The sequence below is a fragment of the Cryptomeria japonica genome, chromosome 1 (genome assembly GCF_030272615.1).
Source record: "Cryptomeria japonica chromosome 1, Sugi_1.0, whole genome shotgun sequence".
NCBI lineage: Eukaryota > Viridiplantae > Streptophyta > Pinopsida > Cupressales > Cupressaceae > Cryptomeria > Cryptomeria japonica.
In genome coordinates this window covers 141167983-141184199 of record NC_081405.1, presented here as the reverse complement: position 1 = coordinate 141184199, position 16217 = coordinate 141167983, and the positions used below count along the sequence as shown (strand labels likewise).

Sequence of the window (16217 nt, the reverse complement as noted above, 5' to 3'; positions counted from 1 at the left end):
CAAACTATGAGAGTCTTAAGGCTTTTGCATGGACAGTCAAAAGTTTGTTTGTTTGTTGTGGTTCTTCAACTTAATAACCTTTGGATCACACCAAGGGGTCCCTCACACATCCCCCTCTCCCTTCACAATATCTCCCAAGGACCAATGATGCACCTTCACCACCCAAAACTTCATGAAACCATTGTGTTCTCAGACTGAGACACAAAAACCAATGCTTTCCAATACATTAGCACGTGCCAAAATGCTCATGAGACCTTGCAACCCCAAAAAATTAAAAATACATGCTATGTGCCTCAATTCCACCAAGTATTAGCCCTTGATCAACGTGGAATGGAGGTTATTTACATTTTACAGAGTCACTGTTTACCCTACCTAGGGTTTTAACAGTTTTTGCAAAAATTACTATATCTATTTCAAAATATAATCAAAATGAATGAAACAAAAACCAAAATGGAGAGGATTCATTTCTCTTTCATCTACAATGTGTCTCCAATACAAATGTATTAGTTTTCACAAAGAAAATTAATAGGGATCAGATTGTCACGTTGAAAATACTCAGGAAATGTAGAAAACTCAAAACTTTTATTGATCTTCTTCCTTGATACATGGCATTCAAGCTCAAAATGATCAAGGGGAGGCTTATTTAAATGTTTCCCAAGCCTTCCCAATGGTTATAACCACTTTTCAAATTTGTTTTGACAAACAATTTCTAATCACTTCTCAAAAAAATGCAAAAGTTGCTTGACAACTTTGACAACATTTAGCAACTTTGTCAAAATTTGACCCTAGACTCAACCTGAAAACTCCATGTCTCAAAACTCATTTAAATATGTCCAAATAGATCTAAAAGATCCTTACATATCATTAAATATCATATTTGACCTATTGAGACATATTTGCATTAAATATCATATTTGACCTATTAAGACATATTTGCATTGTAGTGACAATTTTTGACAATTTTTGGCAATGTGACCCTAATAAGACTCAAAACAACTCTTGATGGTCTCAATGACCTTTATTACATCAAATATGGTCTTTCAAGACCTTATTCATGAAAAAAACTCAAAAACTTCAACTTGTCATCAATTTGGCCTCATGGTGGCCATCTTGTGCTAGGTGCTCTTGCACCACGAACCAAGGCAAAAAACAACAACTCAGTTTCGACCACTTGGTCGGCAACCACCATGCGCAGAGGTATTTAAATTTTCAACAGCCCTTGCAAATTTGAACCTTGGCCCTTCAATTCTCCAGATTGCGTGAAGATGGACGCAAGAGATTGAGCCATGTAAAACCCCCATGGGGCTCAATAAAGCTTTAAAAATTGACCATCAGATCGGGCCATTACAAAGAACCGACAACTGTTGATTATTGATGTGGCGCCTCTGGCCCATGTTTCTTTCTGTTGTGCTCGACTACTGAGTGACCTGCTTATCGTGCAGGATGGCGGGGGCAATAGTCCCCCCTTGGATTCAGTCGCCCCACAACACCCTCTTTGTGCATCATTGCTCGACGCGGGATGGTGGGGAAACATCACCTGCATTACTTTTTGTTGCCCCACATCGACCCCAGGACCTTGAAATTACCCTGCGGGATGGTGGGGGAGCCTTTGTTCACTTTGCATTCTTACCTCGCAAGCCGCTCTAATGTGCTTTTTCTTTGGTGTGGGGTAGCAAGGAACCATACTTGCATCACTTTTGTTTTACCCTGTGAGCCCTCTGAGCATCCTTACTTTATCGTGCAGGGTGGCGAGGAAATCCATCCATCCTAGTCTTTGTTGGCCCGCAACACTCTTTCCTTGGCGTTTCTTGCCTTGTGGGATAGCGAGGAGACAAAGTGCTTCACTTAACTTGTTACCCCGCATTGCTCTTTTTTGCTATTTTTTTTCCTTCGCAAGGTAATGGGGAGAGACTGAGTCTCTATCTCCCGCTATCCCACACCATGTTTGCCTTTTCTCTTTTGCTCATGTGGGGAAAAAGAACCAAACTTCTTTCTTTCCCCTCGCCATCTCGCGTGGCACACATATACTTTTTCTTTACAAAATTTGTTCAACCAAACCTTAGCCCACTGCAACCGAATAACACACAGTGCCAATAACAAGATGGCGAATAACACGATGTGCTATATGCACGAGATGTTGGTGTAATTGCAAGGCATGAATCAATAACCCTCATGTCATTGAAGTATCACACAACCTTTGTGTTATGCATTTTCTAATAAAGAGGTAGTTAGCTTTGTTGAATACGACTAACACGACGTGTTAGTCATAGTGAATTCATGGATTTGATATCTGCTAAGTTTGGCACAAGAATTGCCAACATTTCTTATACCACAATTTTTGGCACGCTCGGTGGGACTGATTGAACCAACTTTGATTCAAGCTCTCTTATCATTTGTTGATAGTTGGTGTGTCTATCAGTAAACTCGGCCTTTGGAGGTAGCATCTTACATACTTGGTGACTCTATAACAAATCTACTGGTTAAGTAGTTCAGTGCTCGAAACAATTGAAGATTTGGTGTGATCTTCAATTTCAAGCCTTTGGAGGCAGCTTTCTTTAAGCACCTGACTCAAACAAATTTGGTGAATCATGGTATGTCACCCTCCTCTGGTAAGACAGATCTTTTTGCCCTTTGCAAGCATTCTATTGAGCAAGATCCATCTCTTTTGAATCTGAGCAGAACAATAGTGGAGGCTCAGTTTTTGTCATATCAAGAGGTTGCCCAATCAGATATCTCTCTATGATTTGGGCCAAGCATGAAGTTGCAGAGCCACAAGCCCAAGCTACAAATGGAGAATAGATCAACAATGTGTTTGATCCATCTGTTGGGGTAGGTATGCTTGTTTGTGAGTTGTAGGGCTTCTTGCAATTGGTTTTTATTCTACTTTTCATCTGTCAACTCTATATTTTGTTTCAAAGCCATGAAAATCACCCCTCCTTGTTTAGGAAAGGAAGCTACTTTAACCAATCCGTGAATGGTTTTGTTTAACGACTTTAGGATTGATTGGTTAAAGTAGGGTAGTGTAGGTTTCTTTCCTCCAAGTGCCCAGGCACATTGTATTTAATTTTCAGTCATTTCTGTTTGTTTCTTTTCAAGAAGTGCATGTGCACACTCTACTCTTTCGTACAATAGCATAAAATTTTGTTTCTAGGTTGCAAGGGCAGAGATTATTTAATTTTGGTGCAGGCCTTGATTCGTGCCCAATGGATATACACAAAGACATCTGGTCTTGCTCTAAGGAGGCTTAGGGAGCCCTCTAAGTCGCCATAATATTGGCAATTCGTGTGGCAACCTTAGCAGATATCAAATCTAGGAATTCAGTGTGACTAACACGTAGTGTTAGTTGTATTCAACAAAACTAGTTGCCTTTTTATCAAAAAATGCATAACACGACGGTTATGTGATATGTCAATGACACGAGGGTTATTGATCCGTGCCTTGTAGTTACACAAACATCTCATGCGTATAACACATCGTGTTATTCGCCATCTTGTTATTGGCACTACGTGTTATTCGGCTGCGATGTGCTAAGGTTTTGGCAGAACAAATTGTGTAAAGCAGAAGTATATGTGTGCCGCGCAGGATGGCGGAGGGGGGGAAAGAAAGAAGGTTGGTTCTTTGTCCCCCGTGTGGGCAGAAGAGAAAAGGCAAACATGGCGCAGGATAGCAAGAGATAAAGACTCGGTCTCTCCCCTTTACCCCACGAAGGAAAAAAACAGCAAAACAGAGTAGTGTGGGGTAACAAGTTAAGTGAAGCACATTGTCTCCCCGCTATCCCACAAGGCAAAAAATGCCAAGTAAAGAGTGTTGCAGGGCAACAAAGACAAGGACAGATGGTTTTCTCCGCCACCCTGCATGATAAAGTGAGGATGCCTAAAGGGCCCGTAGGGTAAAACAAAAGTGATGCAAGTGTGGTTCCTTGCTACCTCACACCAAAGAGAAAGCACATTAGAGCGACTTGTGGGGTAAGAATGCAAAGTGAACAAAGGCTCCCCCACCATCCTGCAAGGGATTCTGAGGAAGCAATTGGGCCTTGCGGGGTAAGAAAACATAGAACAACAGGTTGGCCCCTGCCATTCCGTAGGGTAATTTTAGGGTCCTAGGGACGTTGCGGGGCAACAATAAGCAATGCAGGCGATGTTTCCTTGCCATCCTGGGTTGAGCAATGATGCACAAAGAGGGTGTTGTGGGGAGATCGAATCCAAAGGGGGGCTATTGCCCCTGCCATCCCGCACAATAAGTGGGCCACTCAGCAGTCAAGCACAACAAAAAGAAACTTGGGCTCGTGGCGCCACGTCATTCATCAGTGGCCGTCAGTTCTTCATAATGGCTCGATCCGATGGCCATGTTTTAAAGCTTTATTGAGCCCCATGGGGAGGTTACATGGCTCAATCTCACACGTCCATCTTTGCGCAATCTGGAGGATCGAAGGGCCGAGGTTCAAATTTGCAGGGGTCGTTGGAAATTTAAATACATCTATGCGTGGTGGTTGTCGACTAGGCGGCTGAAATTGAGTTTTTTTTGCCTTGGTCGGTGCCCCGAATCAAATCCTATTTTATCCCAACTACCTGAGGACTTCGTCATAACTCCAAAGGTAACCCTACAGGCTGATTTCAGACACCGCCCATGCCCATTCATTGCGGGATGGAGACTTTTGTGCTATGTCGGTGCATCTGTGCAGGGATTTTTACTTCTTCCCAAGTGTGGAGGATAATTTTGGCAAAGAATATAATGCACACCATTAGATCGCCCTCGATCTGATCTTCTTTTCCTCTCTGATATTTTGTAACCTAACCCTACCCAGGGTTAGGGTTTCTTAACTACAACTCGATCAGAGTTATGCTTGGACTTTAAAGGCAATTTTGTAGCCCTGTTCAGGGTCTTCTTTCTTTTCATCTATTGAAAACTTATGTTTCTCTACACTTGTAAATATTTGCTTTGCCTTTGCATGAATAAACTTTGGTTGTTTTTCCTTCATTCAGTCTTTCAACTTGTGTAGTGTTTTTACCTTTTTGTCTAAATGCATTTTAATTTGTTTCCTTAGTATAGAAGAGTGTTGATCCCTTGTGGATATCACCTGTGAATTGGATCAGTTCCTCCTGCTATCTTGCAAATTTCAACCTTCACTTTGCATTTTTGAAGCTAATTTGGATAGAATCTTGTGCATGACTTGGGTGGTTTAATTTGTGTTTTGTGTAGTCATAGGTAGGGAAGATCACATTCCTTCTAGGTGCAAATCTTATTTCCCCTCTTTCAAGCATCCCCTCTTTCTCCCTTTTCTTTGTCAAATCATAGATTAGGATTTATCAGTGTTGGGTTGGTCCAACACTTGCACTCAGATGGATAGGAAGCTGACCTTATTCGAAGATTCAACCTCACGTTTGTAAGTCCCACACTTGGGAGGTTGTTTCCATGTTGTGCAAGGTTGATGATCAAGTTTTCTTGGATCATAAAGTGGGTTCAACTTTTGCCTCAACATGGCCCACAGGTAGTCCTTTTACAATAAAACATTGTTTTACAAACAAACTGATTTTTGGGATCTCTTGCTGTGCATTTTCCTAGTCTGCATACTTCTTGAGTAGAATTCTGTGTGTTTTGTTGATGGCTTCCAAAAATCTGCAATAACATTATTTTGGTCCTTCTATGCTGCAACACGTTCTTCACAGGCATTGTTCTGTGATAACCATTTTGATCTTGCATGTTGGATCTTCATCCTCTAGCCTTGGCAACCTTCAATCTGCGCTTTAAGTTTCCCCTTGACTCCTTTCAACTCCTCATCCTGCACGAACACATGGGTCAAAGACCAATTATCATCTCATATTTCACTTGTTCTACGAAGGATTTGAACAAAAAAACCAAACTCCCTTTAAATGTTATGGCTAGGAAGAATTTCATCTTAATGAGGCCTGGCTATTTCTCGATATTATTTTTTAGTATTGTAAAGGGTGATGGCAAAAAGGCACTTTGTTTGAAATGTTTGAGCCTTTACTTATTTCACTTTTGCGTTTGATTAAAAATCTGAACGTTATATCAAATGTCATGACCATGCTCGACATTCTTGACGGGTATATGATGGTGTAGTATTGACGCAATGTTACTTCACCTTCTTCATTTAGGTTTTCTTTTCATTTTTACCCCCAAGCTTGCTTATGAATTTCAACTTATTTTTACTACTTAGGCAATTACAACATTTCCTTCGGGCTTTGAAAACAAAATGTTCTCCTTTCATTTTAGTCGACTCCCTTTAAATTACTTTGTTAACACTTGGGTGCTCAAGGAGTGATCGATATTTTGTTCGATATTTTATGAAGGCATTGTGACAAAAAAAGGAATAGTTTGTTTTAACATGCCAACAACTTTACTTTTATTTGCTTAAATTTAAACTTTGCCTATTCGGTATTTTTCTCGGCCTTTTAAAAGGCATAAGAAAAAGTGTTGTGAAAGTTGCTAAAATAAGGACCAGCTCACATCAACTTAGATGTGAAACTAGGAGATGGATGATACCCAAAGAGGAATGGGATGATAGAAGATGTAGATATTGCATGCAAGTGGTGGTGGAGACCGAATCACATTACATCATGGAGTGTCTAGCCTACAGTGACGTTCGGAGTACATATGTTGAGACACTAAATGTGAACATCTTGAGTAGTCTATTTGCCGATGAAAAGATACCAAGAATTGCAGATTTCCTAATCATGTTACACAATAGAAGATCAAAGATGTAGAAGGAGAAGGAGAAAGAGGTTTAATAGTTTGATTTGTTTGGGCTTTGCATGTCTTCTTTGCTAGCTATTCCTGAGTCCCATAGGCTATTTGGCCTCGTGAATGTCTTTAAAAACATTCATTCATTCAAGCATTTAGTCTTTAAATCCCACGAGCTTCTCTCTTTAAAAAAAAATGACTCCCCTCCATTCTTTTTATAACTTCACCAACAAACTCGGGACTTTCTTCGGCGAATACAAGGGCCTGAATTCTACTTGTTTGCTTTGAATTTTTTTTTCTTATAAAAAGTTATTTGTTTTGGTTGACATTTTATTTTCGGTGCATTCTTCAGTTGTAGGAGGTGCAAGAGCACAAGTGATTCATTAGGAGGAGCCCAAATTTGTTTCTTTTTTAGCGTTTTCCTTTCGGATATCTTTCGGTGCCCTAAGGCATCATAGCGAAAGCGCCTTTATTATTTTTGACTTCAATTTCGCTTGCCTCACTCACAGGATTATTATCGGCTTTGGAAGGGCGATTTCAGCCACGCGAATTTGAAATTCCATTGCGCCATGTTCGGGATCATTTTCGGTTATGACAAGGACACGAGAAAACCATTTGATAAGCCATGCGAAATTTTTCTTCTCCGAGTTTTATTTCGGTCTATTTCATTGGGTTCTGTAGGTAGATCAATTTTGAAGGCAAAACATTAACCTCTCACACAGTAGGCTGGACGGGGTCCTTGTCTAGGACATGGCGTGATGTGCATTGCACAACAATTACCATTTCTAATCTGTTAGGATGTGTCAATTTTGGTGAATGAATTTCTTAAGATGCAAAAAACCAATTTCTGCCTAAAGACGGTTCCATCATATTGGGGGTTTTATGGATAAAATGTCGCTCGTCACCAATGCAAAATGTGTTAAGCTCCTCTTCGTGATTCATACTGGGTTGTTATGTGACGATTTCAACTCCATTGTCCTCGCCATCGATTGTTTACACTCGTTTATAGATCCTAAATTAGTGGTGAATGCAGTGGGCCATTTTGCAGCCCTTCATCTTCTAATTAGTTGCATTGTTCATGTTTCGGTTGAGCCTTTGGAGTCCTCTCGTCCTCTAGATCTGTTGCTGGTAAACTTGTTTGTATCTTGGCAATGGCACCTAATAGCGCCAATTTTGCTCCGTTCGACTTTCACTGTTTAGGGTCATTTTTTGGTTTGTTACAAATCTATTCCATCACTTTTTATTGTTCTTCAACTCTGGTTCTCTTTGGTAGGATTTGTAATGTAAGGTGGTGGTTATTGTACAAAACATTTTTGCTATCAATATGAATTTTAGTGACCCCGTCACTTTTACCCAAAAAAATTCTCATGCAAATTAGTGGTTGCTGCATCAATTAATGTTTCACTGTCTTTTATTTTGATTAATTAATGCTATGTTTGATATAAAATAAGTAGTATTCAAATATGATAGAAAATAAAGAATATGTAATATTGATATTTACATATGAACCGTCGTATATCAACGAAATAGGTTCTATTCAAAGTCTCCAAAATTGAGATAAGTGTTAGCTTTCTATTGTGTCTCAAGGTCCCACTTCACAATTGCGATGTTGCAAAATTGTGCTACATATCAAACTTGTTAGTGAGCCCCTTGGTCGTCAATGATATAGGCTTGGATCATGTACATATCTTGGCTTCATGATGGTTTAAAGGCCAACAAAGGCATAAATGATAAGTTGACTATATCAATGAACATAAAAAATTTGTGATAGAAAATGAAAAATATGTAATCGTCAGATTATCAAATATCAACAACATAGATTCTATTTTGGGCTGAAGCTCTAATGCAACAAATTTGGGACAAGTGTCAACTTTCTATTATGTCGCGCAAGGCCTTCATACCATAGCTTCATCGAAGCGGTCCCACTTTGCAGTTGTGATATTGCAAAATTGTTACGTATGAAACCTATTGGACGGCCCTTTAGTTGTCACTGATATAGGCTTGCATCATGTACATATCTTGGCTTTGGGATGAATTTAAAAGCCAACAACGCCAAAGCCAACAACGCCATAAATGACAAGTTGCCTATATCAATGAATTTAAAACTTTTGTGATAGAAATAAACATTATTTAATATGATATTTAGTAATTTACATATGGACCATTGATCCATCACATGATCAAATATCAACAACATTAACATGGCTTCTATTTCGAACCAAAGCCCTTATGCAACGAATTTTATACATCAAGTCTCGAAAATTGAGATTGGTAGAACCTCTGTAAATTTTTTTGGCTCTATGCTTTGATAAAACCGTACCCCAAGTTTGCCCAAGTCTCAAATCCTAAGCCTTTGTGTGTTTTCCATAAACTCTTAAATCCTTGGTTTATGTTTTCAAGTTGACTTGTTTTCGCATGCCAAATCCTTGATTTCGCATGCCAAATCCTTGATTTCGCATGCCAAATCTTAAGTCACAACCTCGCAAGTTTAGCGGTCATTCGGATACCAACTCCGTTCCCTAGTAACCAGTTGATCCGATCGTTTTAATATTTCTTAAGTCGCTGGCTTGATTTTTCCCAAGTCTTTTCCCTTGCCTTAGATCACATTGTAAGCAAGATCAATGGTTCGTGCAGCCCCGTAGGCTCCTGATCTAATAGATCTATCAAAGCCATGGTTTCGTGAGATCTTGCCTTGTGTTCAATGGGACTAGTTATATCTTGAAGGAATGCTTGCCCCTGAAATTCGACTCAAATTCATCTAATTGGAGCATAACCTCACGATGTTAGGACTGTGAGTGTCTACTAGGAGCCATGCTGTTGCAAGATGCTGCTACATGTTTAGTGGGCCCTATGATTTGTAAAGGAAACGAACTATCAGTGCCCATGTCAAGCTAAGATGCATGTCATTGGATTGCAATCTCGTAGTGTTAAAGATGTTAGAGTCATCTTTAGAAACTAGTGGACAATCATCTAGTGCTTAAGCATCCAATCCACCATTGCATCTCAAACCTATTCCTCTCAACCTGAATAAAACTTAAGAGGTAGAATTACTAATTTTTTCTACTAAGTGTTTTATAGAAGCTCAAGATTGTCTAATAGAGGAGTCCGTTGATCAACTTATATTAGAAGAAAAGGAATTTGAGTAGATACTCACCATCCCCTAGTTGGACAAATGCCCTAACAAAATTGTTACTACTCCTAAGCCTAAAAGGGGGCATCCACCAGGAAGCATCAAAACTCATATGGAAATAGCTATCGGAATTCAACAAACTCTTATTTAGAGCATGAATTCGGGTCAAAGGAAATGTATCAGACTTTTAGACAAGGAAAACATCAAGGGCTCCGAATCAGTCCAATCCAAAAAACCAACAAAGCATTTTAAAAATTTACATTAAACAACTCTTATAAAACAAACATTGCCTCACGAGATTTTGAGAATACTACGAGGAAGAATGGAGTTTCTGGGAAAAACCTCATATTGCGGGGAGTGGAATTCTCTCCAATGGGACAATGAGACTGATAAAATGGAATGTTAGGGGTTTCAATGCCCCTAACAAATGATGCTTAATCAAGTCTCAATTCGATACTATATATCCTAACTTGGTCATCCTTCAAGAAACAAAGTTTTCTGATACAATGTTACAAAATGTTTCTCATTATTGGACAAAGTGCAAAAATATTTTAGTTTCAGCTTTAGGTGTCTTAGTGGGTCTTTCTATACTTTGGCAGCCATGTGTACTTTCAATTGACTTGGTTGCGTCTATAGATCAATGGATGTAGGTCTCAACTGAATGGCTCCTTTAAATTAGTTCTTTTGGATTTTCAGCCTATATGGCCCTTCTTGCACCATTCACAAAAAGGCTCTTTGGGACCAAATTTTGTCCCTTTTTCACCATCTAGAAAACAACTTTTCCATTTTGTGGTGTGACTTCAATGCTTTACTAGATGATAATGAAAAGATGGGTGGCATAATCCCTCCTTAAAAGGTAAAGGAAGCTTTCAAGGATTTTGTTAACAACAATCACCTTTTTAATTGTGTCCCTAGAAATGGTGTCTACACTCGGACTATTAGAAGACAATATTTTCATCAAATAGTTGAAAGATTTGATAGATTTTTGGTCTTTGATTCTTGGCTCTCTTTGATTCCTCTTCTGTTATTGTGCCAACCATTGGATCTAACCAGTTTCTCAATTATACTCCAAATTGATATTGTTTTGATTAATTAAAGCGGGATAGGCCCGAACCTTTACATAACTGCCATGAAGGCACACAAAAGGGAGGAAATCATAAGTAGTGAGACCACCAAGAAAACCAAAACCAAAAAAGGACAAACCCTTTTTTGAGAAGGCTTTTGAGAGGAGCAACCAACTAGTGGGAACTCATGAAAGAAGAGAAAGAGAAGAAGGGAGAGGGATCTTTTGACCGGAGGTGGGAATCAGTGGGAGACAAGGGTCCCAACCTTGAATAACAGAAATCTCTTTCACCTACCCCGGAAGAGTAAGGGGAGAAGGAGGTTGTCCACACAATAATATCATCCAACTTGTCAGAAGCAGGTGAAGAAAGAGGAGATCCCTCAATAGAAAGATCAACAACAACAAGAGAGGGGGATAATAGATGTAATAGGTACACATGCCAAAGTTATTTACGTTGTTTTAGTCACTAATGAAGGTGCAAGGATTACCGTATCAAGCAATGGAGATGCTACTAGAAGATTTAATGAAATGATCAGGCTTAAGGAGTTACTAGCTTGACATTACTGATTGTTTCCAAACTTCCTTATTCATAGGAGTTGAAAAAAATCACTTAGCATATGGGTCAATGCAAGAAGATGAGTCCACTTTTTGGCCAAAAAGTGGAAGTGTTTTCCCTGATTTTCAGATTTTGTCTCATTTGAGCTTAAATTTTGAAACACTTAGAGATTGAATCTTGGAAAAAGTCAGTAATATAAAAGATAGCCCTTTGAGTGTACTTTCCAAATATATAATTTATTTTAATACCCACATAATAAAAAATAACTTTTTGAATGGAGTTCTGAAAACTATGTTTTAAAAATGTTTGTTTCAGGACCATACCATGCATGTGTACGACCCACACTTTTTGACACAATTAAAATTATTTTCTCAAACCGTTTTGGGAAATGGTTTGTAACACACTGAAGGTTGATGAACATATTTTTTTGTATTTTTTTTTCAAATATTTTTTTTTTTATTAAATTATTTAATGGCCGTAATTATCTTTTTAAAAATTTGACATGTACGACCCATATAATTTGATGTAAACTTAACATTTTTTGATTTTTATTTTTTTTTTAAATACAAAAGAATTTTGTGTAGATTGATGACATATAATTTTTTTTCTAAAATTCTTTAAAATAAAAAATTTATTAAATTAACAAAATTAGTTAATATTTCAAATTTATGGACCCGATTTAGTATAAATTAAATGAAAAATAGTTAAAATAATCAATTTTTAAATAAATTTACATATTTAGAATCTAGACAGTATAATCTGAAATGGGTTTTAATTTCGTATAAAAATTCCCTGATTAGAGGCGCGTAAACTATTTTTGAAGTTCATATTTGTATTTTCATTCATGGAGATTTGAATTTGCATGTCCATGTCTCAGGTGTGGCCATCCCAGGCCTATCCCGGGCCTAATCCTGAGCCAAGTGGCGGGTTGTGGAATCAACTTCCACAAAACGGGCCCCCGTTTTCAAACAAGGGCGGCTTGTGGAAAAAAAAGGAACAATGCCATTTAGAAACGGGGTCCCACTTTTAAACAAAACGGGCCCCCGTTTTTTAGAAACGGGCCCCCGTTTCTAAAAAATGGGCCCCCGTTCTGTTTAAAAGCGGGCCCCCGTTTATAACAAAATGGGGGCCCTTTTTTTTTGCTTCGGACCCCCGTTACCTTTTGGCTCGGGAGCCCGAAGCATAAACGGCCCCCCGTTTATAAGAGCGCATTTTCCAACGCGTGGACTTCTGCGAATTTGTGACTCATTACCTTGCACTTGCCCATATACATTCCTAAATGTAAATTATGGTTCTTATTTTTGGCCTGTCTAGACTCTTTTGTATATTTCTATTCCATTAATCTATTATGGGTTCACCTCTTTACATATCCTAGTGTTAAATCACTAAAAATCATTAAAAACATTAATAAAAAATCGTAAACAATTATTTTCAAAAAAATTCTAAATCATTTGGATGAATTATAAAAACATGATATATACTAAAGATAAGCACCCAAACCTAAAGAGTATCAACAATTTTAAAATACTATATTTAATTGCTTTAAAACTGTTATATAGTATTTCTCTCTAATCGTTTACTCTTAATTTTGTCTACTTAGTTATTTTTATATATATTCTAGTGTAGGAGTTATATAGAATTAAATAGAATAACTTTTAACATCTATGAGGTTGAATAATAGTCTATTTGACAACCAACCTTGTCATTCTTTCTTTTTGCCTTTCATTTCTTCTCATGTTCAAAGTGATAATGTGTTCTCCTACTTTCTCAAATAACTCCTCGAAAAATAAGTTGGTTAGTGCAATAGTTGTCAAGATACTAGCATATTTGGCCTTGATGTCCTTGTAAGGATCACACTAGAATATAGCGGTTTGTTATTTCATTGCCCCAATTGTGTATAACTTGCAAATTGCAAGGCTTAAACAACACACTAAACTTTGATCAAGTGATAGTTGTGGTGCCCATTATATTTGGAAATGTTTACTCCCTTTTGTTCCCACTTTTGTTAATGTTGGAATTCAAGCATTGTTTCCATACAAAATTCAGTGGATGTTTATAAACGTTCAATCATATCTCAAGGGTAGTTCTTTATTTCCTGGTGTTCTCCCTTCTTGTGCCAAAATGGAAGCTTTGAAATGAAAGGAAGTTAGGGTAACATAAAAGCTTCCTACACTAACCTTGAGAGGAGGGTTATGCAAAACTTTTCAGATCTTTACAATGATTATATAAACTTAACATAAATAATGTGCATATTGCATCACAATGATTTACATGGAGAAAACATCCTTTCCGAAGAAAAACCCCACACTCCAAAAGCCACCCAATATATTATTAAAAAATCAACAACAAAATACAATATACTTGCAGAGCAAGCTTCACATAGGAGTATCACCATCCAAAGATCCAAAGGTAACTCAATAGCCATAAGACTCTTACACACAACCTCCATCTCACACACCTAATATATAGGAAATACAATACATGAAAACATCAAAATGATATTAGAAAACTATGAGCTAAAACCACCCAAAAAGTGGCACCCATCTTATCTCCAATCAAAGATGCCCTATGATGTATCAATACACATACCAACACATGTAACTACTTTTTACAACTCATTTATGTGTCTAGCACATTCTTATGTTTCTTGTTTTAGGATATTCAACTTTTGGAGGCCATAACTTTTGATCTTGGTGTTTAGTGAAAACTTTAGTGGCTAATATTCACCAATTGGCTATTTTTTAAAATTTGAGAATCAAATTTGGCTAATAATTTCAACTTTTAAGGTGACCCAAATTGCCACATTTTTACAAATTTTTATTTTAATGTTATTTAAATTGCCAGAGAATTTATTTTATTAATTTTTTTAACTTAAAAATTCACCACAATATTTGATACATGATTGGATCGGATTAGCCAACATTTTATAATTTATTGTAGAAATCCAAATTAATTCACCAATAATATATCATAATTATTAGTTACTTTAAGGTTATATCAATAAACTTTTGTTTCTACCATTGATTTAAAATATAATCTAATGATCTTCATTGTATTCCATGAGGTAAAATGTACCTACAAGTTGTAATGCTTGTGGGGTTTGAAATTGCTTTTGAATTTTTCACTTCAATGAAAACCAATGGTCTAAAAGCAATTTTTGGCCCCATAAGTATTACAAATTGTTTGTAAATTTTATCTCACAAAATATAAAGAGGGCTATTAGATTTTTTTTTAAGTTAATGGTAGAAACCAAATAAAGTATAGTCTAACCCTTAAACTCATTAATGATTTCAACCTTCATGCCTTTACTTTTTTATAAAATATTATTTTTAAATCAAAGTAAATGCAATAGTAATTAATGCATATAATGATTATTTCCCAAGATTCGCCAATATTTTCTACCCAAAAAAATTGATATAAACAAATTTGCCAATAAAATTAATTTTTTTTATAAAAAGGAAAGGTTCGCCAATAAACATTATTATTATTTTTAGAAAAAAATAAATATTCGCCAAGATTTTATACAATTTTTTGAGGGGGGGTTTCTTAAAGTTATCATTGTTGGTGTTCGATTGATGAACCATTCGAAATGCCATAAAGAAAAAATGCCTTTTAAGGCCTTCCAATTTGACTTTGAAATTTTTAAATGAAACTTTCAAAAATGGAAATTTTTATATCTTCAAATCTAGACATGATTTTGCAACGAAAATTTATTGGCATACTTATTTAGCCAATGCATAGCTTTGGGGAAATTTTCAGATCAATCCATACTCAAATGTAAACTTACTATAAATAATAACCTTATGTAAATGTAAGGTCAAGACACCATTTTCCTAGCAATCTTGGTCATGACATGTGTTGATGCATAGTAGCTTTGGTCAGATATAAGGATGATCGTTTATATATGTGTGTGTGTGTGTGTGTGTGTCAATTCACATACATACACACATACACATTTCTTGTGCCTATAAGAATAATTATTTCAAATGCTTTGTAAAACCATCATCCTTCTATTTGATTGAAATAATATACAGATACAAGTCTATTAATCTGTGTAATTAGATTCTATTTCATCTTCTCTTGCCATGTTTTGAGCAATGATCATTGACGACAATATTGTTTTATATATAACAGATCAAGAAATGATCGTATTTATTATATCAAACATACTTGGATCGAGTAATGATCAAATGTAATGGACAACAGATCGGTGTCTTTCATAATATTGTTTTTGGTTTTTATGTTAACTAAACCGATTGAGGATCGGGCCTCTTGAAAGCACCCTTTGGCAAGTATTGTATTGTTTGAGAGAGGGCCATGTCATGAGCGGACATGGCTCCAGATTGTGGAGACATGTCCCCTCATGACATGTCCCTCCACATATACATTTATACATGTCGATATCATAAAGAGAAACATATAGAAACAAAAATGCTCTCTCTCCCTTTGATCGACAATCTCATACTTGAAGAATAGAAGTACATCAACATCTCATCAATACATTATCATTATTAACATTCATATTTGTTAAGGATTAAATTCTGAATATATACCCTAAAATTGAAAGAAGAAATCAGTACATTATAATCTGCATATTGTAAGAATTGCATTAGTCTAAAATAAATTTAATATACTTTATCATGGTATGAGAGCTTTGGTAAAAAAGATCCAAATTAAATTTGAGATATCAGACTATCATCTATTGATATTGCAATCACATTTCATTCTTCACAATGTCAAATATGATTAGATTTGAAGATTGACTC

The 16217-nt window shown here is 36.7% G+C and overlaps 1 protein-coding gene across 1 annotated transcript in view; it reads right to left on the bottom strand.

The window, feature by feature from the left end:
* The window catches only part of LOC131027325 (calcineurin B-like protein 9), a 215870-nt gene extending 200064 nt beyond the window's left edge, over positions 1–15806 (bottom strand). Inside the window, exon 1 of the mRNA XM_059208807.1 lies at positions 15705–15806. Coding sequence (XP_059064790.1) covers positions 15705–15806 — 102 coding nt within the window. The remainder of the gene's footprint in view (positions 1–15704) is intronic.
* Positions 15807–16217: the final 411 nt, after the last annotated feature.